Here is a 27113-nt window from a genome sequence, read left to right as displayed (position 1 = left end):
AAAAAGTGTCTTTGGCTATAGAGCTCAGCATTTCGCAGTTGAACAGAGAATATGAACTAATAGTTTTTTGGTTTTTTTTTAATTCCATATTTTACAGACAGTAAATACAGTGGATCATGCCCATTCTACTACAGTGGAAAAAGCAAACAATGAGATAGAAGATATTACAAGAAATGAGATAATTCAGAGTCCTATTTCTCAGGTTCCATCTGTGGAGAAACTGCCTACAAACACAGGAACTGAGGGGCTACCTACTTCTTGTTCTTTTACACCAAATGATGATGTTTTTGCAGAAATTGAGGGACCACCTAGTCCTACTGGTGTCTTAGTTCCCAGCAATTTACCTGTTGCTAGTACTTCGGATTATAGGTTACTGTGTGGTATTGACAAGAATGTTTGCAATAAGATTAGTCTTCTACCTAATGATGAGGACAGTTTGCCACCTCTTCTGGTTGCATCTGGAGAAAAGGGATCAGGTAGGATAAGTTATTTAAATTTTAAAAAGAGGGGTTTTTTTTTTTTCTTTTGAAAAAACATTGGTGAATTTTGTGATATATGAAATGTATTTTTTTAAGCTGAGGCGATTTGGTTGGACTATGTACCATGACATGTATCTTCAGCTTTTACAAAAAGTCTTATGTGAAACCAAATTCTAAAAAGATCTTTACTTTCAAGGTGAATGAATATGACTCATTGATTTCATTTTGAGTCCCTAATTTAGAATGAGGCAAAAGTTTAGTTTGACAGGGAAACTCATATATTTAAAAAAAAATTCTTTTAAGATTTGTATTTATTTATTCATGAGAGACAGAGAGAAGCAGAGACACAGGCAGAGGGAGAAGCAGGCTCCATGCACGGAGCCCGATGTGGGACTCCATCTAGGATCTCAGGTCACACCCTGAGTGAAAGGCAGACGCTCAACCACTGAGCCACCCAGGGGTCCCTACACTTTTAATCCTGAAAATATTTCCATTGTATTAGAGTTTTGACTTCATATCATTTTTTTCCCAGCCTCCTTGCCCTTTTTTTTTTTTTTTTTTTAAGGAGCAAAGTGCCTAAAGAAGAGAGTATTGGATTGGACAGCAGAGCTAGGAGTTTTAGTTCCTCCTCTGCTACTTATTAATACATCTGTGACTTGAAGCATGTTAATCTCTTTGGGCTTCAGTTTCCTATGTAAAAGATGAGAGCCTATTTGATCTCTAAGGTCCTTCCAAGTTGGAGATTCTGTGGCTACCTCCCACTTCAGAGTAGTTCTCTAGGATACATCCTTGTCACCCCTGACATTATGCTGCATTCTGCAACCTGAAATGATTATGTTCTGTGCATGATAATATAGGAATTAAGCTTAGGATATTTGTTCTGTCACTGGGAGCTATTTCATGAGCCTAGTTATAGTGGCAGAAATGCCTTCAGTCCTATACTTTGCATGCCATACATATTTTCCTGTTGATTGTTAAGATCTTTCTTTGACACTTGGTCACTGACAAAGGGCATATGGTAGCAAGCAGTATATACAACTTGAGTCTGGATTACCTTAAGAGTTGTGAATTTCAGAATTTATAATTGGAGTACCTTGCAGTCTGGAATCCACTTCACAAAAATGTTTGTTTTAAAGTTGTATAGGGACTAAAATTGTATAAATATGCTATTTAATCAACATATCTTCTATAACTATATATATAATATTTCAGAATTTATATGTATTACAATTTAATCTTTATATAAGTAGGAAAGTAAAAATGAGTATATAATAGTTGTCCAGAGTATTGACTGATTTTTATGAAATAAATTTGCTTTTGTTATTAAATTTGATCAAGCCATTGGTAGATTTATAAATCTTTTTTTATTGTAAGCATATTTAACAGGAAGTCATATCCTAACTAATATGTTACTTTCATGATTTAGTGCCTGTAGTAGAGGAACACCCGTCTCATGAGCAGATCATTTTGCTCCTTGAAGGCAAAAGTTTTCATCCTGTTACATTTGTCCTAAATGCTAATCTACTGGTGAATGTCAAGTTAGTATTTTGTAAGTAATGATTGATTTTTCTTTGCCTAAGTTGTGTGTAGGATTTCTGAATTTAATTAAATTTTGACTGGCAGCCATGAAAAGTAAGCAGCACTGGATGCTGATTTATCAGCTACATATGAATATAGATTTTGCAAATTTATATTCATTGGGACTTGAAAGCTTAAAGATTTTTACTAGTATCCTTCAAGTTCAGTCCTAGGTTATGGTTATGGGCTCCTAGCTGTACCTGATGCTTATGATACAGGGGACTGTATTGCATATAGCTTTTAGATATATTGAAATTTGGTAATTAAACAAGAATCCTGATTCAGTAGCAATAAAGACAGTTTTAAAGTAAGTGACATGTGACCTAATTAAAAGTAAGGAAGTAAATAATCCTCAGTACTCATCAATCTCTCAGCTTTTCATTCTCTGAAACAAACTTGATTCTTACCCACTACGTTTCAGCATATTAATGCATCTTTTAGTTTATTTTTATTTTAGTGTTATTTATTGACTCCATAAGATAGTCTTTCATCCTTTCTCTTTTTTACATTAATCTTATATGAATCAGTTTCAAGCTTTTTTGTGAAGAGAATTTTAGGAAAATAAGGAATTTGAAAAGTTGTGCTTCATACAAAGGACAACTATATTAGTTTCTCTGGTTCTTAGAAGTTGACATTTATAGTTGTATGCTTTTATCGCCTCAGATTCCTCAGACAAATATTGGTACTTCTCAACCAATGGATTGCATGGCTTGGGACAGGCAGAAATTATTATTCTGTTACTATGTTTGCCAAATGAAGATACTATCCCAAAGGACATCTTCAAACTGTTTATCACCATCTATAAGGATGCTCTGAAAGGTGTAGCATTTTATTTTGAACTATGCAGACTGGGGAATGGATAAATTAAAGTCATTTATGCTTTTGGCTATGCTAACTGTATTAAAGATTTATTTTGTGAATAGATTGCTGATTTCTTAAAAGATTTTAGTCGTTATTTTCAGTCTCCTTAAATCTAGCATTTTATGTAATTACTATCTTACAGTTTTTTTAATTTTAAAAATGGAAATATATTTGCTGCCTTGATTTTTTTTTATACTTGTCTATATACGTATCTTTATAAGATTGAGGTGGACATGATGAATTTTCACATGGTCATGCAGTAAAGGGAAAAATTTAAAACCACCCATGGTTAGAACAATTTTCAAATTTTTGTTCACCATTTCCAACTTCCAGGAATAACTGAGCTTTGTGCATACAAGTTACTCAATAGATGCTTCTTCAAGAGTGGAAATAAAAAAAATTCCATATCGCTGTTATTTAAGAAAGTTTATACTGAGACATTCAAACTCAGAATGCCTTTTAAAACAACTTAAAATCTTTTTTATTCATGATTTTATTTCCAGGAAAATACATAGAAAATTTGGACAATATTACTTTTACTGAGAGTTTTCTCAGTAGCAAGGATCATGGAGGATTTCTGTTTATTACACCTACTTTTCAGAAACTTGATGATCTGCTATTACCAAGTAATCCTTTTCTTTGTGGAATTCTTATTCAGAAGCTAGAGATTCCCTGGGCAAAGGTTTTTCCTATGCGTTTAATGTTGAGATTGGGTGCAGAATATAAAGGTAAGTTTTAGAATAATAAGTTAATCACATAGGTTTAAATGTACTAAATATAAAATAAGAATTTCAGGGATATCATTAAAATCAAAGTTGATTTAAGGGGACTGTTTTTGTTCTGATATACTTTTAAAATTCTAAGATAGAATTTTACCAAATAAGTTGACTAGATAGCCTTGGTATGTCACGAAGGTTCTAGATGTTCATAATTATATTAACTTACCTTAAAAATTGTTTATTATTTCAGAACAAAATATTGAAACATTGGAAAGTTTTCTTAAAAGCTCACATTATAGGGAGTTCATTTTGTTATGTTTCTTACATTTTAAGAAGGTAAATGATTTCTCCTCTGAATTAGTGTACATTATAAAAGCCAGATATGAAGGATTGTGAATAATGGTCCCAGTTTATGGTTATTTCTAAGTCAAAATCATTTTTAGTGGGTTTTTTTTTCATTTTTAGTGTTAAAATTTTTGAATTCCCACCCTTTTTCCCTGACTTTTTTCAAGAAATTATTTATTGCATGTAAAGTGTATCTAATGAAGTTTTAGGCATTTGATTCTAATATAATTAAATAGGTATTTTCTTGGAGGAAAATTAAATGTAGGGGATTTACAAAATATTTCAAAATGGACAAATTCAATGAAAGATATAAATCTATTTGGCAAATTTATTAAACTCTGATTTTGGAGGAGCAGTCTTTACCATTTAGGATTGATTTATTTAAGATTTATTTAATTTTTTGGAAGATTTTATTTATTTATTTATTTATTTATTTATTTATTTATTCATTCATTCATTCATTCATTCATGAGAGACACAGAGAGAGAGAGAGAGAGAGAGAGAGAGAGGCATAGACACAGGCAGAGGGAGAATCAGGCTCCATGTAGGGAGCCTAGTGTAGGACTCGATCCTGGGACCCCAGGATCACACCCTGGGCCGAAGGCGGCGCTAAACCACTGAGCCACCCAGGCATCCCAAGATTTATTTATTTATTTTAGGGGGGCATTAAGAGCACATGTGAGCCAGGGGAGGAGCAGAGGGAGACAGAGAATCTTAAGCAGACTTCCCACTGAGGGTAGAGCCTGGCTCAGGACTTGATCTCAACCGTGAGATCATGACCTGAGCTGAAAACAAGAGTTGGACACTTAACCAACTGAGCCACCCAGGCAGCCCACCATTTTAGGATTTAAATATGTAATGCTGTTGTGTAAGAAGTGTCAAAATTTTTCATCTCAGGTGTTTTACAGGGTAAACTACAGAGCTTAAGAAAGTTTATTTTGCGTTGTTTCATACATTCAGCCTGATATTTTGCCTCTGCTAAAAATTTTTTGAATCCTATTTTTATGGAAAGTTAGGTCAAAAATAATCTTAAGTCATTATGGAACATGTAATTAGGTCAAAAATAATCTTAAGTCATCATGGAACATATAATTTATAAGTTTGACCGGTATTTTGGTCAGTATCACTTCTAGATACTAAATCTGTTTTTCTCACACACGAAGAAGGAGAATCATGAAGCAACTTATGGGACTTCTTAAAAGATCACAGGGGTTGGAGCTGCAAAGCTAGGATAGCTGTTGAGTGACCATGAGGATAATAATCACCAGTTATACAGGTTTTTCCCACCATTCAAAAGTAGAACATTCCTATGAAACCTTTTGTAAGCCAAAATGGCTTTTAATTCAAAGAAACCATTACCATGTCTTTTTTGTTGTTGTTTAAAGATTTATTTATTTATTTATTTATTTGGGGGGGGGAGCAGAGAGCGGGGGGCACAAGCAGACTCTGCACTGAGAGTGGAGCCTGATCCAGGGCTCAATCTCATGCCCTGAGTCAAAATCAAGAGCCGAATGCTCAAACAACTGTGCCACCCAACCACCCCAACCATTACAATTTCCTAAACACAAAAATCTGTTTCATATTTCAGTTAGTGAAAACAGGTCTTTTGTAAAAGCAAAGTGGTTAAAGCAAACTTTTGGTTAGGGGGAAACCTGTACATAGAAGTTAATTAGTCTTAGCTGTTTTTTGAGTTCATTGTGTACTGCTGGATTTGAAATATACTGACATTTTGATGTTATTGGTGCCCATGCCTCTAGATATGAACTTGGAAGTGTGATATGTGTATATGTATTTGTTAGAGATAATGGATATATAGAAGATCTAATGACAAAAGTTAAAGACCCAAGATTAAAAACTGAAAATAGTGGTCTGAAATTAGTAATGTTCAAGTGGGGATTATCTACACTTGCGTTGAGACTATTTGGAATAGCATTCACTATTGGATTAGATGATTTATAAGGGGGACGCCTGGTGGCTCGGTGGTTGCGCGTCTGCCTTCAGCTGAGGTCGTGATCCCAGGGTCCTGGAATCGAGTCCCACATTGGGCTCCCCGTGGGGAGCCTGCTTCTCCCTCTGCCTGTGTCTCTGCCCCTCTCTCTGTGTCTCTCTCATGAATGAAAATTTTTTTAAAAAAGATTTATAAGGTCTCTTTATAATTCTGACAGAGTATCTTTCTAAGTTATAACCTTTCGAAAATACTGTTTCAAATAAAGTGACCTCAATCAAGTTGTTAAGGATGCTCCTTCATTCATAAAAGATGGAGTAAAAAGGCATCATTTATCTTAATCATATCTATTATCATTTTAATATTTTTTTACACTAATGTCCTTTTTTTTTTTTTTTTACAATCTGCACCCTCTGTCCTCTAAATAATTTAGTTATCCTCTTAAAAACTAAAAAATAGGGGCTCCTGGGTGGCTCAGTCAGTTAAGCATCTGACTTTGGTTCCAGTCGTGATCTCAGGGTCCTGGGATTGAGCCCCATATTGGCCTCCTGGAAGGGAGTCTGCCTCTTTTTCTGCTCCTCCACTCCTCGCCCACTTGTGCTCTCTGACTCTCAATAAATTTTAAAAAATTCTTAGAAAACAAAACAAAACTAAAAAATATGTTGGTATAACAAAGTGTGAGTTACTATGACTTAAATTTTTAAAAATAGATCATGTCATGTAATGTATTTTCTTAGAATTTTAAGGAAGTATATTGATATAAAAGGTATGAGAGAGGTTTGTTTGCTTAATGACCTAGGCTGAGAACTGAAGTGTAGAAAGCCTTCTGCTTTTTATCATTATAGAAATGTCTTACCTTCCTCTTTCCACCTTTTCTTCCAGAAGCCCTTGTACATTTTCAACCAAATACTTTTTCCTTTTTAGTGAATAATATTTATAGAAAAAGAAAGAAATATTTAAAGAAAGAGAAGAGTAGTCAGGTGATAGACTCCATGTTCGTTCTATTTCTCTACATTGCCTTCTCTGACTCTGTGTGCCCCTTTTATCATGCTGACCCAAGAACTATAAAAGTTTACTTACGTCTATAAATTAATACAATTGAGCATTCCTTAAAAATCTTGAATTCTTCATATTTCTCTTTAAATTATCAGAACTTGGGATCCCTGGGTGGCGCAGCGGTTTGGCGCCTGCCTTTGGCCCAGGGCGCGATCCTGGAGACCCGGGATCGAATCCCACATCGGGCTCCCGGTGCATGGAGCCTGCTTCTCCCTCTGCCTGTGTCTCTGCCTCTCTCTCTCTCTCACTGTGTGCCTATCATAAAAAAAATAAAAAATAAAATAAATAAATAAATAAATAAATAAATTATCAGAACTTTATAGAGTTCTATCCAGTTACTGTAATTTTCCAGCCATTATCATTTTCTGGGAACACTGTGTATAATGAAAAGATTAAGTGCTTTGGAATCAAGCAAGCCTAATTTCAAATCTATTTCACTGGTTATTAACTTAGTCACCATAAGCAAGTTTAATAATCTCTATGTCTTTACTCTCCCATCAGTAAAGTCGGAATAGACTTATTTGCCTCACTGGGTTGTTTTAGGGCTTAAATAAGATCATGTATGTAAAGTTCCCAGTTCAGTGTAGTATCCAGTAAATACATACTGTAGGTTAATGTATCTTTCATTTTCCCCAAATGATTATTAGGTAGTATTTATCCATAATGTTTGAGAAATGAGAATTAAAAGTAATAAATTCAAGACTTTTGGGGTTTTTATTGAAAGTAACCAGTTTTCCTTTCTTGTGTATAGCATATCCTGCTCCTCTAACGAGTATCAGAGGTCGGAAACCTCTTTTTGGAGAAATAGGACACACTATTATGAACTTGCTTGTTGTGAGTAATCAAACTATTAAGTGTTTTTACATTGTTACTTTAAAATTTTATTTAGGTTACTTTACATATAATTTATTTATATGTAAATAAATTATATTTATAACAATAAATTTATATTTATTTAGCATATTTTCCTATTTTAATTTGGTATAATGTAAGTTCATTTATAATATAAATTTATTTAGCATAAGTGGGCTCTGTTTTAAGTAAATTGCTTTTTAGGACACATCTTCTAATTTATGTGTACCTGATTGTAATTATCTTTTGATTCATTCTGCTGCGGTGTTTTCACATTTAGGTAATATGAGATCTGCACAGTTGTAGTGTCAGTAAAAGTGTGTTAGTATACTAAGTTAGTTTGGTGATTTTGAGCAAATTGTAGCCCAGGTTTCCTCATTTGTAATGGGAAGAATTGAATTAAATAATCTCAGGTTCCCTCCTACCTACCTCTTTTTTCTGTAATTGTTTTATCTGTAACCGTAGAAAAGTATTTGAGTGGACTTTCGTTTATACAGGTTTACTGAGAAGACTTATTTTGGAAGATCTGTAATTAGAAAGAGATTACCCCCAGATAGTACAGAATTCTTCCTGAGAATGATATTCTTTATTTCTATTGTGGAGTAGTTGGAAGGATTAGTTGTTTTTTTCAGTTGATACTGCTTTCTGGGTGGCATTTTGATAGTTATGTATCTACCACAAGTCTTAAAATGATGGACACTCTTAAAAAAGGATTTAATGAGTAGATAAAATGCTAATGGATAATTTAAGGCTTATGGAAATATCATTATTTTATATGTAGGACCTTCGGAATTACCAGTATACCTTGCATAATATAGATCAGCTATTGATTCATATGGAAATGGGGAAGAGCTGCATAAAAATACCTCGGAAAAAATACAATGATGTAAGTTTAACTTCTTCATGCAGATTTTAAAGATAACTATTGAACATTAGATTTCTTTAAGATGTGTTAAATTGGGCAGCCCGGGTGGCTCAGCGGTTTAGCACTGCCTTCAGCCCAGGGCGTGATCCTGGAGACCCAGGATCAAGTCCCACGTCGGGCTCCCTTTTATTAATGGACAAAATGAAAAATAAAAAAATAAGATGTGTTAAATTTATTTTGAATCAGACTGTCTAATACATAATGGCAAAAAATATTTTTGAAATTTTAGATTTGTTTTCTAATGGACTTGTTTTTTGTTTTTTATTTTTTAAAAATGTTATTTATTCATGAGAGACACAGAGAGAGAGAGAGAGGCAGAGAAATAGGCAGAGGGAGAAGCAGGCCCCAGCGGAGATGCCGACGTGGGACTCGATCCCAGGACCCCGGGATCATGCCCCGAGCCAAAAGCAGGAGCTCAATCCCTGAGCCACCCAGGAGTCCCAAGGGACTTGTTTTAATCCTGTTATTTACAACTTTTTCTTTACTATTTTATCTATTAATTGGGTGATTTTTATCTTAAAACATATGTTTCCATCACATTCTTAGAGTTGTCCAGACCAGAGCTTGATAATTATGAAGCAGGTCAGAAATGTGGCCCTTTGAATGATTGTAACTAATAAAGAAATAACATGTTAGTAGTGTTTCTAAATAAGTATTGTTTTTTTTTCCAGGTAATGAAGGTTATAAATTCTTCTAATGAGCATGTCATTAGCATTGGAGCCAGTTTTAGTACTGAAGCAGATTCTCACCTAGTCTGTGTACAAAATGATGGCATTTATCAAACACAGGCCAACAGTGCTACTGGCCATCCTAGAAAAGGTAAGTGTTGATTCCTAGTATTAATCTGTAAAACTACCTCAATATATGGAATTCCTTTTAAAGGGGAAATATATTATATTTTTTACTTATTTGCTAAATTGATGGTAATAATATAGTATGCTTTAACATTTTAGCTAAACAGATTAAAAATAGCTTCTAATTTGTTTTTTTTTTTTTTCCCCCTTGGGCTACATTAGGTTTAAAGACTTGAACACTGTGTTTATCTTGGTATCTTCAGGTTTAATTTATCCCATATGATGGGACTCTTATTTTCAGTAATTTCTCTCTGGAATGAGATGTTTGTCACTTTTGTTTGCTCTCTGTTCTAACTCCTTTTAGGAGAGTATAGTCTGGATAAGGATGAAGAATGATTTATAAAACTATAAGTGGTTGGGGATCTAGAAATGGTAAAGATGGTGGAGTAGCATATGTGAGTAACATTACTCTCAATTCTGGCTGAATGGCTTCAGTGACTACTGTGATTGCCAAATCCTTGCAATAGAGGGCCTAACAAATTGAAAGTTAAGTGGAGATGAGTATTCATAAAATTAATACATTTTAAAATAACACTTAAAATAGTCTGACATCCTGGCTGCTAATAAAATAGCAGCTTTTGATTATAAGGGTAATATATACTTACATGCTAAGTTTGGAAAATATGTTTTAAAAAGTAACAAAAGAAAAATATGGCCTTTATGGACATTTAAATATATTTTCTGCTTATATTAGTATATATCTATTAAATAGATGGTTTTATATTGGATATTTACACTTTTGTATTTTTCTAACTTATGTCATTAATACTTTTGTTATTAAAATGTAACAACTATTTAATATTTGTTTGTTGAATAAGTATATGTATTATGAAATTTGAAAGTTATAAGTGGAAAATCTCCTTTCCTCCCTGGATGCTGAGGCTACCCTTTTCTCTTCCGTACAGGCAACCAAAACCAATGTTATCAGTTTTTTGTATATCATTTCAGAAATGTTTTTGCTTGCAGGAATATGTAAGCAAACACATATTTTTCTACTTTTTAATTTTTATTTTTATATATTTTTTAATTTTTAGGAAATTTCTTCCACTTTTTTAAACAAGTCCTAACATGCATTACATTCTTGCTTTTTCTTTTAATACACCTTGGAGATGATTCTGTTAGTATAAAAAAAACCTTCTGCATTCTACATAACTTTTCACTTTATATGTGTACATCATTTAATTGTCTCTTACTTAACGGACATAGTTGTTACCAGTTCTTGTTTATTTATAAAATTGAACTGTGAAACCTTGTATATATATGTGCCATTAATTCCTGGTTGTAGAATTGGTGTGTCAAAGGATATATGTATTTATAATTTTAATAAGTAATTATCAAGTTGTCTTCCATAGAAGTTTCTCTGATTTGTGCTTTTACCAATGATGGATATTTGATTTCCCATACTCTCACTGGCACAAATACAAACATTTTAAGTAGTACAATAGCCATTAATTATTATATACAAACATTATATAGCCTTTATGCAATATTTTATCTTAATTTGGTTTAGTTTGGGGTTTTTTTATTAGCTTTCTAATATAAGTGGTATGGGCATGGCATTTATCAAGTAGTTAAGTGTACCATGCTCCACATTATACATTTAACAAATATATAGCATTTTAAACAGGCAAGTTAAAACATAAATGTATTTTTCTGATCAGTGACAGGTGCAAGTTTTGTGGTATTCAATGGAGCTCTAAAACCATCTTCAGGATTTCTTGCTAAGTCCAGCATAGTTGAAGGTATGAGTTTCATCTTTAGGATTATTTTAATGTAAAGATGTTTTCCATTTATTTTAAAATGTATTTGATACTTTAAAAGAACATATGTAAGTTACAAAGCACAGTACCACAAACTTAAGTGAAATCCTTACCCAGGGGCAGCCCAGGTGGCTCAGCAGTTTAGCACTGCCTTCAGCCCAGGGCCTGATCCTGGGGACCCGGGATTGAGTCCCACGTCAGGCTCCCTGCATGGAGCCTGCTTCTCCCTCTGCCTGTGTCTCCACCTCTTTCTCTCTCTCACTCTCTCTGTGTCTGTCATGAATAAATAAAATCTTAAAAAAAAAAAATCTTACCCAGCTCAAAAACTAAAACATGACCTATATTTGGGTCTGTGTTAAGGATGGCAACTCTGCCATAACCTGCTCTTCCTGCCTCTACAGAGCCTACAAGTCAGTCTGAGGTGAGAGCTTACGGTATTTCTTTAGCATGCACACACCCTGAGCATGTACACAGTATTGTACATGTGTGTGGCTTCCTAAATTCCCAAAAGTATGTTAAAGCTTTTCAAAGCCCGTATGGACATCTCATTCCTCAGCTTTTCCTTTTAAGTATTTGGTTGGCCTATTTACGTCTACTATAATCTGCTGTCACAGGTAGCTTGAGATGTTAATCATTGGGTTTTGATTGTTTTTGACAGATGCACCCTGAGAAAAGACTTTTGCACTAGCCAAAATACTCAACAAGGCAAAAAATGATAATTCTCTGATAATGAGACTTTGAAAGGGCTCCAACCTCCTTTTAGCCTTTCTGGTGGCTACCAGGCTATTGATTTTCACCATGATTGCAGGCTGTTGGTTCTTGAGGCTCCCACTAAGCTAGAGAGGAAGGAATGGGAATAAATTAACACAAAGCACAAAGTTTGCTGTTCTTATGAAGATCCAGCCATTTTTCTTGAATAAATACTCCACAGATTGCTGCAAGCCTTTGGTTAATTTCCAGAGTTCTGAAAAAGTTTTTTCTGTTAATTAGTTTCGTTGTTCTTATTTTGGAGGAGAGTATTTTTGGAGGTTCTTTAGTCTGCTCTTTCACTAATGTCGTTCTCCATACTATTTCAAACAGCTTTATAGGAAGTCCTCCCATCTCTGAGCCACACACATATTTTATTTCTGTATTTTTGTTTTATAATCAGCTATACTGCTGAACTCTTAATTTAAAATAATTTACCTATAGATTCTTTTAGAGTTTCTGTGTAGCTCAGTATATCATCATTTAATAATGGTAATTTTGTTTCTTTCTTTGTAGTCCTTATGGCTTTTATGTTTCTAGTTTATTGGTTAGGTTTTCCAGTTGAAGCAGTGATTGCAAATGCTCTTGTCTAGATCCATTTTTGTCAAATAATACTTTCTAAAAATAAGTGAGTTTTTATGATTCAATTTGCTATGCCATATCTGCCCTTTTGATGATGATGTGAGGTATCCAATTACATTTTTTCTTACTTCTTATCACATATCTTAAAGCTTTTTTATGTTTTCTGTTTTGTTTTTCATCATAAGTGTAACTCTTCAATCCCCATCACCTATTTCACCCATTCCTCCCTCCCTCCTCTCCTCAAATAACCATCAGTTTCTTCTCTATAGTTAAGATCTGTTTCTCAGTTTATCTTTTCTTTTCCTTTGCCAATTTGTTTTGTTTCTTAAATTCAACATGTGAGTGAAATCATATGGTATTTGTCTCTCTCTGACTTATTTTGCTTAGCGTTATACTCTGTAGCTCCATCTACATTGTTGCAAATGGCAAAATTTCATTCCTTTTTATGATTAATACTCCATTGTGTGTGTATGCATACACATATACGTAGCACATATTCTTTATTCATCTTTTGATGGACACTTGGGCTGCTTCGGTAGTTTGGCTGTTGTAAATAATACTGCTATAAACAAAGGGGGGGTGCACATATCCCTTTGAATTAGTGTTTTTGGATTTTGGGGGTAAAATACACAATAGTGCAATTACTGGATTATAGGGTAGGTCTGTTTTTAATATTTTTAGGAACCTCCATACTGTTTTCCACAGTGGCTGCACCAGTTTGCATTCTCACCAACAGTGCATGAGGGTTCCTTTTTCTCTACATCTTTGCCAAACCTTGTTTCTTGCATTGTTGATTTTAACCATTCTGACAGGTGTGAGGTAATATCTCATTATGGTTTTGATTTGAATTTTCCTGATAATTACTGCTGTTGAGCACCTTCTCATGTGTCTGTTGGCCATCTGGATGTCTTCTTGGAGATGTGTCGGTTCATGTCTTCTGCCCATTTTTAATTGGCTTATCTGTTTGCTGGGTGTTGAGCTACATAAGTTCTTTAGTCTCTTCAATAAATGGTGTTGGGGAAGCTGGACCACTTTATTATACCATACATAAAAATAAACTCAAAATTGCTTAAAGACCTAAATGTGAGGGATGCCTGAGTAACTCAGTGGTTGAATGCCTGCCTTTGGCTCAGGGTGTGTTCCCGGGTTTGAGTCCCACATCAGGCTCCTTGCAGGGAGCCTGCTTCTCCCTCTGCCTGTGTCTCTGCCTCTCTCTGTGTGTGTCTCTCATGAATAAGTAAATGGAATCTTTAAAAAAAAAAAAAAAAAGACCTAAATAGGAGACCTGAAACTCTAAAAATCCTTGAAGAGAGTATAGGCAGTAATTTCTCTGACATCAGCCATAACAACATTTTTCTAGCTATGTCTCCTGAGGCAAGAGAAATAAAAGTAAAAATAAACTATTGGGTTTGCATCAAAATAAAATGTTTCTGTCCAGTGAAGGAAACAAAACTAAAAGCCAACATCCTGAATGGGAGAATCTATTTGCAAATGATGTATCACATCATCTGCAAATACTTCTTCCTTACCAGTTTGGCTGCTTTTTATTTTATGTTATCTGATTGATGTGGCTAGGATTTCTAGTACATTGTTGAATAAAAGTGAGAGTGAAAAAAATAAATAAAATAAAATAAAGTGAGAGTGGACATCTTTGTCTTGTTCCTGACCTTAGGGGAAAAGCTCTCAGTTTTTTTTTTTTTTTTTTTTTAAAGATTTATTTATTTATTCATGATAGACATAGAGAGAGAGAAAGAGGCAGAGACACAGGAGGAGGGAGAAGCAGGCTCCATGCACCGGGAGCCTGACGTGGGATTCGATCCCGGGTCTCCAGGATCGCGCCCTGGGCCAAAGGCAGGCGCCAAACCGCTGCGCCACCCAGGGATCCCCAGCTCTCAGTTTTTTACCACAGAATATGATGTTGGCTGTGAGGGCTTTATTATGTTGAGGTATGTTCTCTCTAGACCTACTTTACAGAGTGCTTTTATCATGAATGGAAGTTGTACTTTGTCAAATGCTTTTTCTGCATCTATTGAAATGATCATAGGATTTTTTAAATGTTTTACTGTTTTTTTTGTTTTTGTTTTTGTTTTTGTTTTTGTTTTTTGTGGTAGGTTTTGATTTTGCTCCATTTTTCAGGGCAATAGAGCCCTGTGGCCTCAATTCTCTGATCTAAAAATTGTTTGTTTTCAGTTTGTCATTTGTCTTGTTTTGAGGATGGAAGTGACAACTTCCAGGCTCTTTATATGTTGGAGCAGACACCAAAAGTCATATTTTTTGTAATACAAGTTTGCTGGCTTTCATTGATCTGAAACTGTCCTTATTTCTTTTTCTTTCTTTTTTTTTTTTTTAAGACTGATTTATTTATTTGAAAGAGAGTATGCAGGATCCCTGGGTGGCGCAGCGGTTTGGCGCCTGCCTTTGGCCCAGGGCACGATCCTGGAGACCCGGGATCGAATCCCACGTTGGGCTTCTGGTGCATGGAGTCTGCTTCTCCCTCTGCCTGTGTCTCCGCCTCTCTCTCTCTCTCTCTCTCTCCGAGTGACTATCATAAATAAAAAATAAAAAAAAATTTTAAAAAATGAAAGAGAGTATGCACACAGGTACACAATTAGGCAGAGTGACAGGCAGAGGGAGAAGCAGGCTCCCTGCTGAGCAGGGTGCCTGATTTTTTTTTTTGGGGGGGGGGCCTCAGCCTCAATACCCTGGGATTATGACCTGAACCAAAGGCAGATGCCTAACCCACTAAACTATCCAGGCGCTGCTGCAAAGCTGTCCTTATTTCATTCTTATTTTTTGAAGGATTTTTTTTTTGCTAGATAATTCTTTGAAAGTTTTTATTTTCCTTAAAGATGTCCCCTCATCTTTTGGCCTCCATCATTTCTAATAAAGTTAGTATAATTTTTTATGTTTGTTTTCCTTTAGTTAATATGCCCTTTTCTCCAGTCTGTTTTCAAGATATCCTCTTTTTCTTTGGTTTTCACCAGCTCTACGGTGATGTGCCTTAATGTGGTCTTCTTTGTATTTCTCCTGCTTGGCATTTATGGAGCTTCTTAGACATGTGTATCAATATTTTTCATCAGATTTGGGGAATTTCTTACCATTTTTAATTTTTTTAATATTCCAATCTTTTTCTCCTGGGAGATATCTATATATTTATGTCTGTATATATGTATGTATTTATATTTATAGATATATCTGTTTTATACCAATTCTTGGATCCTTGGTTTTCTGTTTATTTTTCTTTAATCATTTTTCTCCAGGTTTTTTAGTTTGGAAAATTGTTATTGACCTTTCTTCATGTTCCCTGAGTCTTTCTCTTGCCATCTTCAATGTACTATTAAGCCTTTCCATTGAGTTTTCAATTACACTTTTCAGTTCTAGAATTTCCCTTTGGGTTTTTTCAGTTTCTTTTTTCTTTTTTCTTTCTTTCTTTCTTTCTTTCTTTCTTTCTTTCTTTCTTTCTTTCTTTTTTTTTTTTTTTTGTTAAGATTTTTAAAATCTGTTTATTCGTTTAGCCCATATTTGCTTTTCACTTTTTGAATGTTTTGCTTTAGGTCTTTGAAAAATTTTAGAATAGATGTTTTAAAGTGTCTGTGTATTTAACCCACTGTCTTGGCTGTCTGTCTCATGGTTGCTTTCAGTTGTATAGAGGCTCACATGATTTTGTGGTTCTCTCTGATAATTTTTGATTATGTACTTGTCATTGTTAATATGTTTTAGAGACTTTAGATCCTATTAGCTTTTTTTGAAGAAGGCTTATTTATGTTTAAGCAGGCATTTTTATGTATTCTGTACTTTTCACTTTGTTAACAGATGAATCTGTGGAACTCCTAAGGTGTTTACAATCTGGCAGGACTCATTCTCTAAATCCATTTTGCCTACAGATTTTGTAAGGGCTTTGTTTTTGCTTTGCCACAGTGCAAGTTAATGAGGTATCTCTACTGTGGTTGCATCAGACTGTCAGTATCCTCCATCATTGCTTGATTTCTAGTATCTCTGTTCTGGTCCCAACCCAAATAGCTGTTCCCTATTAGGCCTCATCTAGTCTCACTTTATTAACATGTCCTCAGTTCTAGTTCAAGGACTCAAAGGGACCCTTATTCACAGTCTCCTGGTGCCTTCCTTTTCAATGTTTTGACCCCAGATTCCAGGCTTCTCCAAGCTTTTTTTTTTTTTTTTTTTAAGATTTTATTTATTTATTCATGATAGTCACACAGAGAGAGACAGAGAGGCAGAGACACAGGCAGAGGGAGAAGCAGGCTCCATGCACCGGGAGCCTGACGTGGGACTTGATCCCGGGTCTCCAGGATCACGCCCCGGGCCAAAGGCTGGCGCCAAACCGCTGCGCCACCCAGGGATCCCGCTTCTCCAAGCTTATCTCTGATTTCCCAGCCCAGTGTGGCCATTGTAGGTTTAATGGGTCACCATGTGGAAATTGTCTCAAAGCAAATAGCCTGGGCAGTTATTTGTAGGCTTACTTGTTGAATTTTTCTCTAGGAACCAAAGTATATTTCCTGTTGTTCAGTACCTAAAAACAGTTGCCTTACACATTTTGTCTGGTTTTATGGCTAGGCAGTTATAAAAGGGCAGTTTTTCATCAGTAGTTTCATTATGGTCAGTAATGAAAAATATCACCATTATTTGTGTAACTATTTAAAAAAAAGGATAGTCCTTAACTTTGAAATATTTTTCATATTTCCTAGTAGAAAACAATCATTAAGATTATTTAACAGATGATATAGAACTTTTATCTTACACAGAAAATACTTTGATAGCAAATTTTATGAATTAGACCTATAAATTGATATTTAATAAAAGGAATGTGAAACATAAATCATTTTTAGATGGCTTAATGGTACAAATAACGCCAGAGACCATGGATGGCTTGCGGCTTGCTCTACGAGAACAGAAAGACTTTAAAATTACATGTGGGAAAGTTGATGCTGTAGACCTAAGAGAATATGTGGATATCTGCTGGGTAGATTCTGAAGAAGAAGGAAACAAAGGGTATGAATTTTTTTTTTTTTTACTAAAATATAATTGAGGGGCACCTGGGTGGTTCAGTTGGTTAAGTGTTCGTCGTGATCCCAGGGTCTTGGGATCTATCTTAAAAAATAAAATGTAATGGATTTGATGGAGGGGGAAGGATAAAAATATCTTGCTAGCAAATTAAGCATTTTCTGAGTAAATATAGAATTATACCATTAATTTAAATGCTTGTATGCTACTGAACGTAGTCTATTTTTTCAAACATGTACCTAACCAGTCTCATGTGTATTTTCTTGGCCAGGATACTGTAAACTATTAAAGGGTGGTTGGTTTGGGAGGGGACAGTGATAAAATGTGCTTATGTAGTAGTGTGACTTTGATGCCAAGGTTTTGGAAGGCAAGATACTTTTTCTGTTTTTTCATATCTATTTTTGTGAAGTAAGTAAAAGATTCCTTTGGATGTTTGTTTATTCTGTATTATATTGGTTCACTTAAATATAACAACTGAGGGACACCTGGGTGGCTCAGTGGTTAAGCATCTGCCTTTGGCTCAGGGCATGATCCTGGCGTCCTAGGATTGAGTCCCACGTCGGGCTCTCTAAATGGAGCCTGCTTCTCCCTCTGCCTGTGTCTCTGCCTCTCTCCCTCTGTGTCTCTCATGAATAAATAAAATCTTTAAAAATATATATAACAACTGAATTTAATAATACATATATTGGAGGTCTTATAGAATATTCCTGCCACTCCTTTTTTTCAATTACCATTTTTTTTCTTTTTTGGAGATTGGCTCAAAGGTCTGGATTAAAGAAGGAAAAAAAATAGCTTAATGCTGAGGGATTCCAAAATAAAGTTTTTTAAATTCATGCAACAGCTTTTCTGTTAGGAAACTAAAGCATTTTAAACCTGAGATCTAAACTGGGCGTAAGAAGGAGTAGATATTATTTGCTGTACAATGAAGAAATCTTGGTAAATGAATGGACTATAGTTTTAATTATTTTGTATGTAATTGAGTTACCTTAGTGCTATAAATTTATATTTTTAGTATTTTTCTCCTTATTTGTTCAAATCTAATAATTCATTTCATAGAAGGCATTTTGGTACTAATAATACTACTGTATTATGTTTTATTCTATAGTGTTATTAGTTCAGTGGATGGGATATCATTACAAGGATTTCCAAGTGAAAAGATAAAACTGGAAGCAGATTTTGAAACCGATGAGAAGACTGTAAAGTGTACTGAGGTGACTGAGAAAGATTCCTTCTCTTTATGTGTTGTGTTTGGATGTGGGGTTTTTTTGGGTTTTGTTTTTTTTTTTAACTTGGGAGATTTCTCATTGCAGTTTATTAATACTTTTTACATTATATCTGGAAACACACACATATTTTCACCCCACACTGCCTTCTTTATACCAGATTTGGATTTCCATAAGATTATTTCAGGCTATTGTATGGTGGTACTCCCTGCCAGTTCACAGTTAAGTTTTGGAAGCATTGCCATCTTTATACAGCATATTTATTTGACCATGTTATTTTCATTTTTCTCTTATTTTACAAAATTATTTTTAATTTACATTTATTTATTTACTTATTTATTTTAAGTAGGCTCCACGCACAGTCTATTTAATGCAGGGCTTGAACTCATGATCCCAAGATCAAAACCTGAGCTAAGATCAAGAGTCAGATGCTTAACTGAGCCACCCAGCACCCCCCAAAATAAACTATTGTATAGATACCAGTTTATAATCAGCATTCACAAATGAAAATTATTTTTGCATGTCCCAACTTTTTTTAAACGAAAAGGATATGAAATTATTGACTCTCAACTCCTTAGTCTACCTCCGTACTCCTTCTCACTCTGCCTCCAGGGTCAGGCAATCAGTGTTACTAATTTCTTTTATATTCCCTGTGATTCTATCTATGTACAATATGGATAGAAACTATACAGGATGTAGAAATTATAGAACATTATTTTTTTTTGTTTGATCTTAATTTCATTAAGATGTCCTTACAGGAAGGTGAGCTTATAGGGTAGACTCAGTATACTTTTCTAAACTGAATTAACAGAGCTTTTGTTGCTACAGGTTAATTTTAGGTAAAAATAGCTAAGTCATACCATATTCCATAATCTTTGGTTTTAAGCTTTTACTACCTACGGATCAAGATATATTTACAGGGGGGATCCCTGGGTGACTCAGCTGTTTAGTGCCAGCCTTCAGCCCAGGGCGTGATCCTGGAATTCCGGGATCGAATCCCACGTCAGGCTCCCTGCATGGAGCCTGCTTCTCCCTCTGCCTTTCTCTCTCTCTCTCTCTCTCTCTCTCTCTCTCTCATGAATAAATAAATAAAATCTTTAAAAAAAAAAAAAAGATATATTTACAGGGATGCCTGGGTGGCTCTGCGGTTGAGCGTCTGCCTTTGGCTCAGGGCATGATCCCGGAGTCTTGGGATCAAGTCCCACATCGGGCTCTCTGCGGGGAGCCTGTTTCTCCCCGTGCCTATATCTCTGTCTCTCTGTATTTCTCATGAATAAATAAATAAATCTTTTTTAAAAAAGATATATCTATTTACACATAGTGTTTTGTTTTTTCTTTTCACATAGTTTTTTTAACTAATGAATTTCTTGGCGCTAACTTTGGAATTTTATTAATTTTATTAATAAAGTTGAATTGAAAGTAGCAATTTTTAAAGCTGCTTTTAATCTTAATCATGACTTGTTTCCTAATTAAATACATTTCAGGTATTCTACTTTCTAAAGGACCAGGATTTATCTGTTTCAGCAACTCGTTATCAGTTTGCAAAAGAAATAGCCATGGCTTGTAGTGCTGCACTATGCCCTCATCTGAAAACTCTAAAGAGTAATGGGATGAATAAAATTGGCCTCAGAGTTTCCATTGACACTGATATGGTGAGACGTGTTTTTGTGATGTATTTTTGAAATGAATGTATCATATATTAAAATAATCAAAAGTTTCTTATTTAATCCTTTATTTGGGATGAATGAAGAAAACTAAAATTTGTTGAACATAAGCACGTGCTACACACTTCCTGTACATTATCTCCTTTACTCTTCACACCAGGGGTCAGCAAACTTTCTTGTAAAAGGCCAGATAGTAAATATTTTAGGCATTGTGGGCTATATGACGTTTTTTACAACTATTCAGTCCTGCCATTATAGTACACAGGTGGCCATAGACAGTATATAAACTAATGAGCTCACTATGTTCCAATGAACCTTTGTTTACTAAAACAACTAACTGGTGGGTCACATTGGCCCATAGGCCATAGTCTGTTGACCTCTGCACTGTAGTAATCCTGCTTGACAAGTAGGTTTTTAATTTTTTCATTCTGACTTTATTCTATATTCACATGATTTAAAATTACAAAAGTCTAAAAGTGTTAAAAAAGGAAAAAGTTAGTCTTTTCCATCCTATGTAAGGAAAAACCAGTTCTTCCCTATGTCTTTCTTTCCTGTGAGTCCTTTACTACTCATAGAAAATACTTCATTTCTGACACTTGTAGTCACCAGATATGTAGAGGGTTTTCTCCCTGTCAACAGGTTGGTAGTTCTCAGACACCAGCAGGATATCTAGGAATTCAACTCAGTTTTGACACCATCTACTCAGATAGCATCAGATCCTACACGTTAAGGGTTCAGTCCTACAAGACTGTACTCTCACACCCCTTCAGATGCTGATTAAAAGCCCAAGTTATTGACTGTGCTTCTGACCAATCAGCTATAAATCAGAAGTTCTAACAACTCCCTCCTTGGATTTAATTAATTTGCTAGAGCAGCTCGCAGAACTCAGGGAAACACACATGTTAACCAGTTTATTAAAGGATATACAGGAAAAGATATACTCATAGGGTGAGGTTTGGGAGGTTCTCCAGCATAGGTACTTCTGTCCCAGTGGAGTTGGGGTGTATCACCCTTCTGGTGTGGGTGTATTAGCTGGCCTAAAGCTCTCCAAACCCCCCACTATAGGGATTTTATGGAGGCTTCCTCATGTAGGCATGATTTAACTCAATTTTTTAACCCCTCTCTTCTCTCTCTGGAAGGTAAGGGGTAAGGGTTAAAAAATCTAGTTTCTAATCATAGCTTGGTCTTTCTGGTGACCAGTCCCCATCCAGGAGCCCACTCAGTCACCTCATTAGAACAACAGATACTGCTAGTGCTCTTATCACTTACGAATGTATAAGGGTTTTAGGAGCCCTGTGACATGGATGGTGTGAAATACAAATATTAGAACAAGAAATACTTAATCCCAGGGTTCTGGGATCGAGTTCCGCATCAGGCTCCCTGCATGGAGCCTGCTTCTTCCTCAGCCTATGTCTCTACCTCTCTCTCTGTGTGTCTCTCATGAATAAATAAAATCTTTTTAAAAAAGAGAACAGGGATCCTTGGGTGGCTCAGCGGTTTAGTGCCTGCCTTCGGCCCAGGGTGTGATTCTAGAGACCCAGGATCGGGTCCCGCATCAGGCTCCCTGCATGGAGCCTGCTTCTCCGTCTGCCTGTGCCTCTGCCTCTCTCTGTGTGTCTCTCATGAATAAATAAATAATAAATAAAATCTTTAAAAAAATAACAATAAAACCTTGGTTTTCTAGATTGTTTATGTATGCATTGAGAAGAAACCTAAAGTATGAAATAGTGGCATTTAAACAATTTTATGATATCTGTTGGAGATATAATTAAAATTTATATAGAAGATAAAAGAAGTATAGGGGAACGTAAAACATTTTTTGAGTGAATATGAAGTATTTCCTTAACATCCTTAAACTAAGTGACATTTTTAAATAGTTCATATTCATGTGCTGAGCTAAACAAGATTTCTTACTTTCTAGGGTTGACTTACCAAGATTTTTTTTTTTTTCCAGGTTGAATTTCAGGCAGGATCTGAAGGCCAGCTTCTTCCTCAGCATTATTTAAATGATCTTGATAGTGCTCTAATCCCTGTGATCCATGGTGGGACCTCCGACTCTACTAGTTTACCATTAGAAATAGAATTAGTATTTTTCATTATAGAAAATCTTTTTTAGTGAAAGATGAGTCATTATATATTGCAAACTAATTTGTTAAAACTACATTCACTAAAGCTGAAATGCCACAAACACTAAAAGTAAATGTTTGCTGTTTGAAACACGTAAGTTTTGCTTTTTAGGCAGGAAATTATCTTTTTAAATCATTAGCACAATATTTAATTCTCTAAAAACTTAAGAGATCCCCAGTTTTTGAAGCTTTGACTTACTGCAAGTACTAAAAAGGCAAAGATTTCTTTTGTCTTAAATAAATTTGTAGCATTTACTGTGTCATTTAAATGAAAAGCCAAAGTATCTGCACTTATGTATACCTCGTTATACCAAGAATGATTTTAATGAAGGCTTTTTTCAGATATAACCTTATGAGGGAAATAGCTGTTATATATGCCAGTTACATTGCTGGTTACTAAAGTCTGTTAAAAATGAATTTCAGTGACACGATTTTCAGATCTTAGTCTTATATGATAATTCTTTGAGTAAGACAGATAATTTATTTGTAATAATTGGAGTGGAGATCTACCTCCATGATTAGATAAACTCTGATTATTTGGATTAAAATCAGAATTTTGCCTTCTTTTCTTCTCAAATTATATATATATATGGTTTTTTTTCTTGATTAAATGGGTATTCTTAAAATAATTGTGGGTGCTTCAGAATTTTGTGCTTCTATATTTAAGTACATTGTTTTTATAGCAAAACATGATTCAGTATGTGTTTTATAAGTCTTTAATAATTTATAAATAGGTAATATTTTTGTATTGCAGTGCATTATTTTTCCTCTTTCCTTCGAAAATATACCCTACTTTATTTATCACTTTTAAGAGTGATTGACAACAGGCCATATGACCCTTGATGAAGACTTATGTAGCAATAAATTAAGCCTGAAACAGGTTGTTTTTTTTTTTTTAAACTTCTTTACTTAAGAACTTTCTTGGCAAGTCTGCATATTTTCATTGACACTAATGTATTAAATATACATTTTAATGAACTAATTATTTTTGCATATTTTAAATTCTTTATATGATAGTTATTTTTTATAACAGGATATTAACATAAGTTAAATTCTATGTATTTGAAACTGTTACAGAACTTTCCTCTTCAAACAGCAAAGTTTTAAGTACATTGTGTTAAAAAAAAAAAAAGTAAAGGGGATATTTTAGTTAGTCCTGTCATTTACATTATATAAAATATAATCATTATTTTGATGTTTTTTTATTCTTATATGGCAATATGTTTTTGTATCAAAAACACTCATTATATATCTCAAGAAAAAGAAACTACACTACATAGCCCTGACATAAGAAAAATACTTATGAAGCATCTCAATTTGATGACCAAGTCAGGGTTATAACTCAGGATATGAGGTCTCAGGCTAGGAGAGACTGAGAATTTTGCTCCACTGGTCATATGGTTCGTACTGAATCACTGTAGTACTAACCAAAGATACCCTATGAAGGAGATTATCAGTCTTCTGGAAGTAGTTACTTCATAAACAATGTAAAATGTTGCAGCTATTAAATAAAATGGCAACACAAAGTAACCTGTGAAATTTATTGCTATGGTGTAAGATAAAAACAATTGCATATCAAACTCAGTTTATGTTTTCTTTATATAGTGTGTTTATTTTGCAGTATAAGTAGTTGCACAGTCTATATATACTGAAATTATTTTATTTATTTATTTTTTATTTTTAGTAATCTCTACACCACCCGCCACCCTAAGATCAAGAGTCACATGCTCTTCTACTGAGCCAGCCAGGTGCTCCTGAAATTACTTAAAAATAACAAAATGGTGGAGAGCTCTTCCCATGATAGGATAGCTTTAGATTTGTTTTCATAAAGCCTCTACATTTAATGAAAATTGGAAAATGTGCCTTTGGAGGCACATTTTAAAGTATTATTTGTAGATATATAGTACGTTTCTGAATGTAGTTAACTTATTTGGTCATATTCTTCACATTGGTACTTACTTTGAAACTTTAATTTTTATAAAGGTGAAGAAATAGAATGGCTCTTTGTATTCAGTCCACAATGATCTGTTTTTGGTCTTAGGCTTTTTAATACTGGTCTCTTTCTCTGAATTTTGAAATATGAAGTGAAATCTAGCCCACTTGTTCTATGCAGCCACACAACAAACTTTGTCTATATACTAGTTATGTGCAGAGCACTTTGTTAGGCTTCTCTGGTTGAAAGATGATTAAGATAGTTCTTTCCCTTAGGAGCTGAATATATGATGCAGATAATTAACAAAGTAAAAGTAACTGCTGTAATGGAGATACGAATCTTGACTACATGGTTGGAAAGCAACCCAGAAGGATAGCCTCCTGGAGACAATAAGGAGAACTTGTTAGATAGTGGTCATTAAACTTGGCTAGGTAAGAGATAAAAACCCGAAAAGTAGGTAATATATAAAAAGATCGAACTTTCCCTTTTAAGACAATTTAAAGAGTTTTCTGTGTTATATGAATATCTTAACCTATGATTTAATCATAAAAGCAATAACCTGACTATGGTGTCTCAACTGTCTAATTTTATAACAGCTTAGATTCAGATACTGTTTTATAAGTAAAGAATAGACTTTTCTTTTTTTAGTCACAAGCATAACTTTGATAACTTGACTCACATTTTAATAGATAATATCCTGAAATAAACCAGAAACCTACAAATCCATCTTAGGTTTTAATTTCTTTGTGATTAAAAAATGTTTTATATAGGAGATATATATATATATATATATATATATATATATATATATACACACACACATATATATGTATGATTCAGAAATCAGAAAAATATAAAAAATATTTTAAAAATCAATATACATTTTAACTTCCACCTTATATGTGTCTGCCTTGTTCTTCCTACCCTCCAATCTCAACCAGCTAATCATTTTTATTAGTTTCTTATGTCTTCCCACAGTTTAGGTGTAGTAGCAGCAAATACAAATAGATTTTTTTCCTCTTCTCATTTTTTATACAAAATGTAGCATGGAAAAAAAAAATGTAGCATGGTGTTTACATTGAAGAGCACATTCACTTCCTCAATTACTTTGAGTTATGAGGTTCATACCTAGAATCTTAAAGGTTTCATTCCTTCTCAGACCACTTTTACTCATGATTGATAAAAGCATATTAATTGCACAGAGGCAAGAAAAATTCTGTTACAGGAATTAGACCGTATGTTTCAAATAGGAAGACTATTTTTCTCATAAATTTTTTATTACTAAAATGTGTGCAAGTTTATTTTTTATTTATCTATGTTTAAAACCTTTATTTTTTTTCCTACCAGACACTAAGCCTTGCCATCTAAATTTATCTTTTACCACTTAACTGAGATTTTTTTTCCACATCAGATTTTTAGTAATTTGAGATCTTTATATTCTTTCTTTCTTTTGGATATATCTTGGAACAATTTAATATTTAACACCTTTTGGGAAATATTTTGCACATCTGCATCGATAAAATTACAACCATATTTTTAGGCTTTATACAACTGAAGAACTGGGTTTAACTCAATGCTTTGTTATGAACCTCTGAGTATAATAAAGGTTTTCTTTTTCTTTTCTTTCTTTTTTTTTTTCTTTTGGTAAAATACAGTGCTTACCAGCCTCCAAGATAACCCCCTCGTGATCTCTGCCTCCTGGTATTCATACCCTTGTGTAGTCCCTTCCCACAAGACATTATTGGTCTTTGTGATCAATAAAATATGGCAGAAGGGTTGGGATGTCATTTCTAAGATTATGTTGTAAAAAACTATCACTTCCATCTTTGGTACATTTCTCCCCACTTTCTTTTTGTCCCTTCTTATCCTTTCCTCTTCCCTCTGACCCTTACTCCCTATTAGATCAACTCATTCTTAGGGAAGCTAGCTGCCAGGTATGCTCAGCCCCATGAAGAAGCCAACTTGGCAAGGAACTGAAGCCAACAGCCATATGAATGGAAGTGGATTCTCCAACGTCAGTCAAGCCTTCAAATTGCAGCGCTGTCAAAAGTTTGCAACCTCATAAGAACCACCAAACTAAACCATTCTCAGATTCCCAAATCTCAAAATCTGTGTAAGATAATAAATGTTTTAAGATGCTAAATTTTCTGGTGATTTATTACATGCAGCAAATAATATGAGATAACTAAGGTACTTCTATTTTTGAGCAGTTATACATAAAAATTGCTAAAACTGAGTAATTGCTAACAGAATTAAACATTTTCTATCAACATGTGTGTATTACATGCCACAAGTAGCATGTGCTAAGTGCAGAGAATACCAATAAAAAGAGTAGGGTTTGCTCAAATAGGAACAAACATGCAGCTCTGGGAAACTTCTTGTTTCTGGTAATTGCACACCAGGATACTTAGATCCATGCTCCTGCTGAAAACTGAAGGTGATTAA

The 27113-nt window shown here is 34.4% G+C and overlaps 1 protein-coding gene across 9 annotated transcripts in view; it reads left to right on the top strand.

Moving 5' to 3' along the window:
- ZFYVE16 (zinc finger FYVE-type containing 16) overlaps nt 1-26811 on the top strand; it is a 59845-nt gene extending 33034 nt beyond the window's left edge. For 4 of the 9 annotated variants that reach the window (XM_072793711.1, XM_072793707.1, XM_072793728.1 and 1 more), the window contains 12 exons: nt 98-476; nt 1906-2028; nt 2721-2876; nt 3422-3646; nt 7735-7817; nt 8617-8721; nt 9432-9579; nt 11276-11356; nt 17548-17710; nt 18828-18933; nt 20430-20597; nt 22564-24315. In XM_072793711.1, coding sequence (XP_072649812.1) covers nt 98-476; nt 1906-2028; nt 2721-2876; nt 3422-3646; nt 7735-7817; nt 8617-8721; nt 9432-9579; nt 11276-11356; nt 17548-17710; nt 18828-18933; nt 20430-20597; nt 22564-22725 — 1899 coding nt within the window. In that variant the 3' untranslated portion in view covers nt 22726-24315. Of the gene's footprint in view, nt 1-97; nt 477-1905; nt 2029-2720; nt 2877-3421; nt 3647-7734; nt 7818-8616; nt 8722-9431; nt 9580-9918; nt 10273-11275; nt 11357-17547; nt 17711-18827; nt 18934-20429; nt 20598-22563; nt 24316-24419; nt 24484-24943 lie in introns of those variants that run through there. The other 5 variants (XR_012015430.1, XR_012015423.1, XR_012015420.1 and 2 more) reach the window with 5 other exon arrangements.
- The last annotated feature ends 302 nt before the right edge of the window (nt 26812-27113 follow it).

Source organism: Canis lupus, chromosome 2, assembly GCF_048164855.1.
Source record: "Canis lupus baileyi chromosome 2, mCanLup2.hap1, whole genome shotgun sequence".
In the NCBI taxonomy this organism is placed as follows: Eukaryota; Metazoa; Chordata; class Mammalia; order Carnivora; family Canidae; genus Canis; species Canis lupus.
This window is presented reverse-complemented; position numbering and strand designations above follow the sequence as displayed.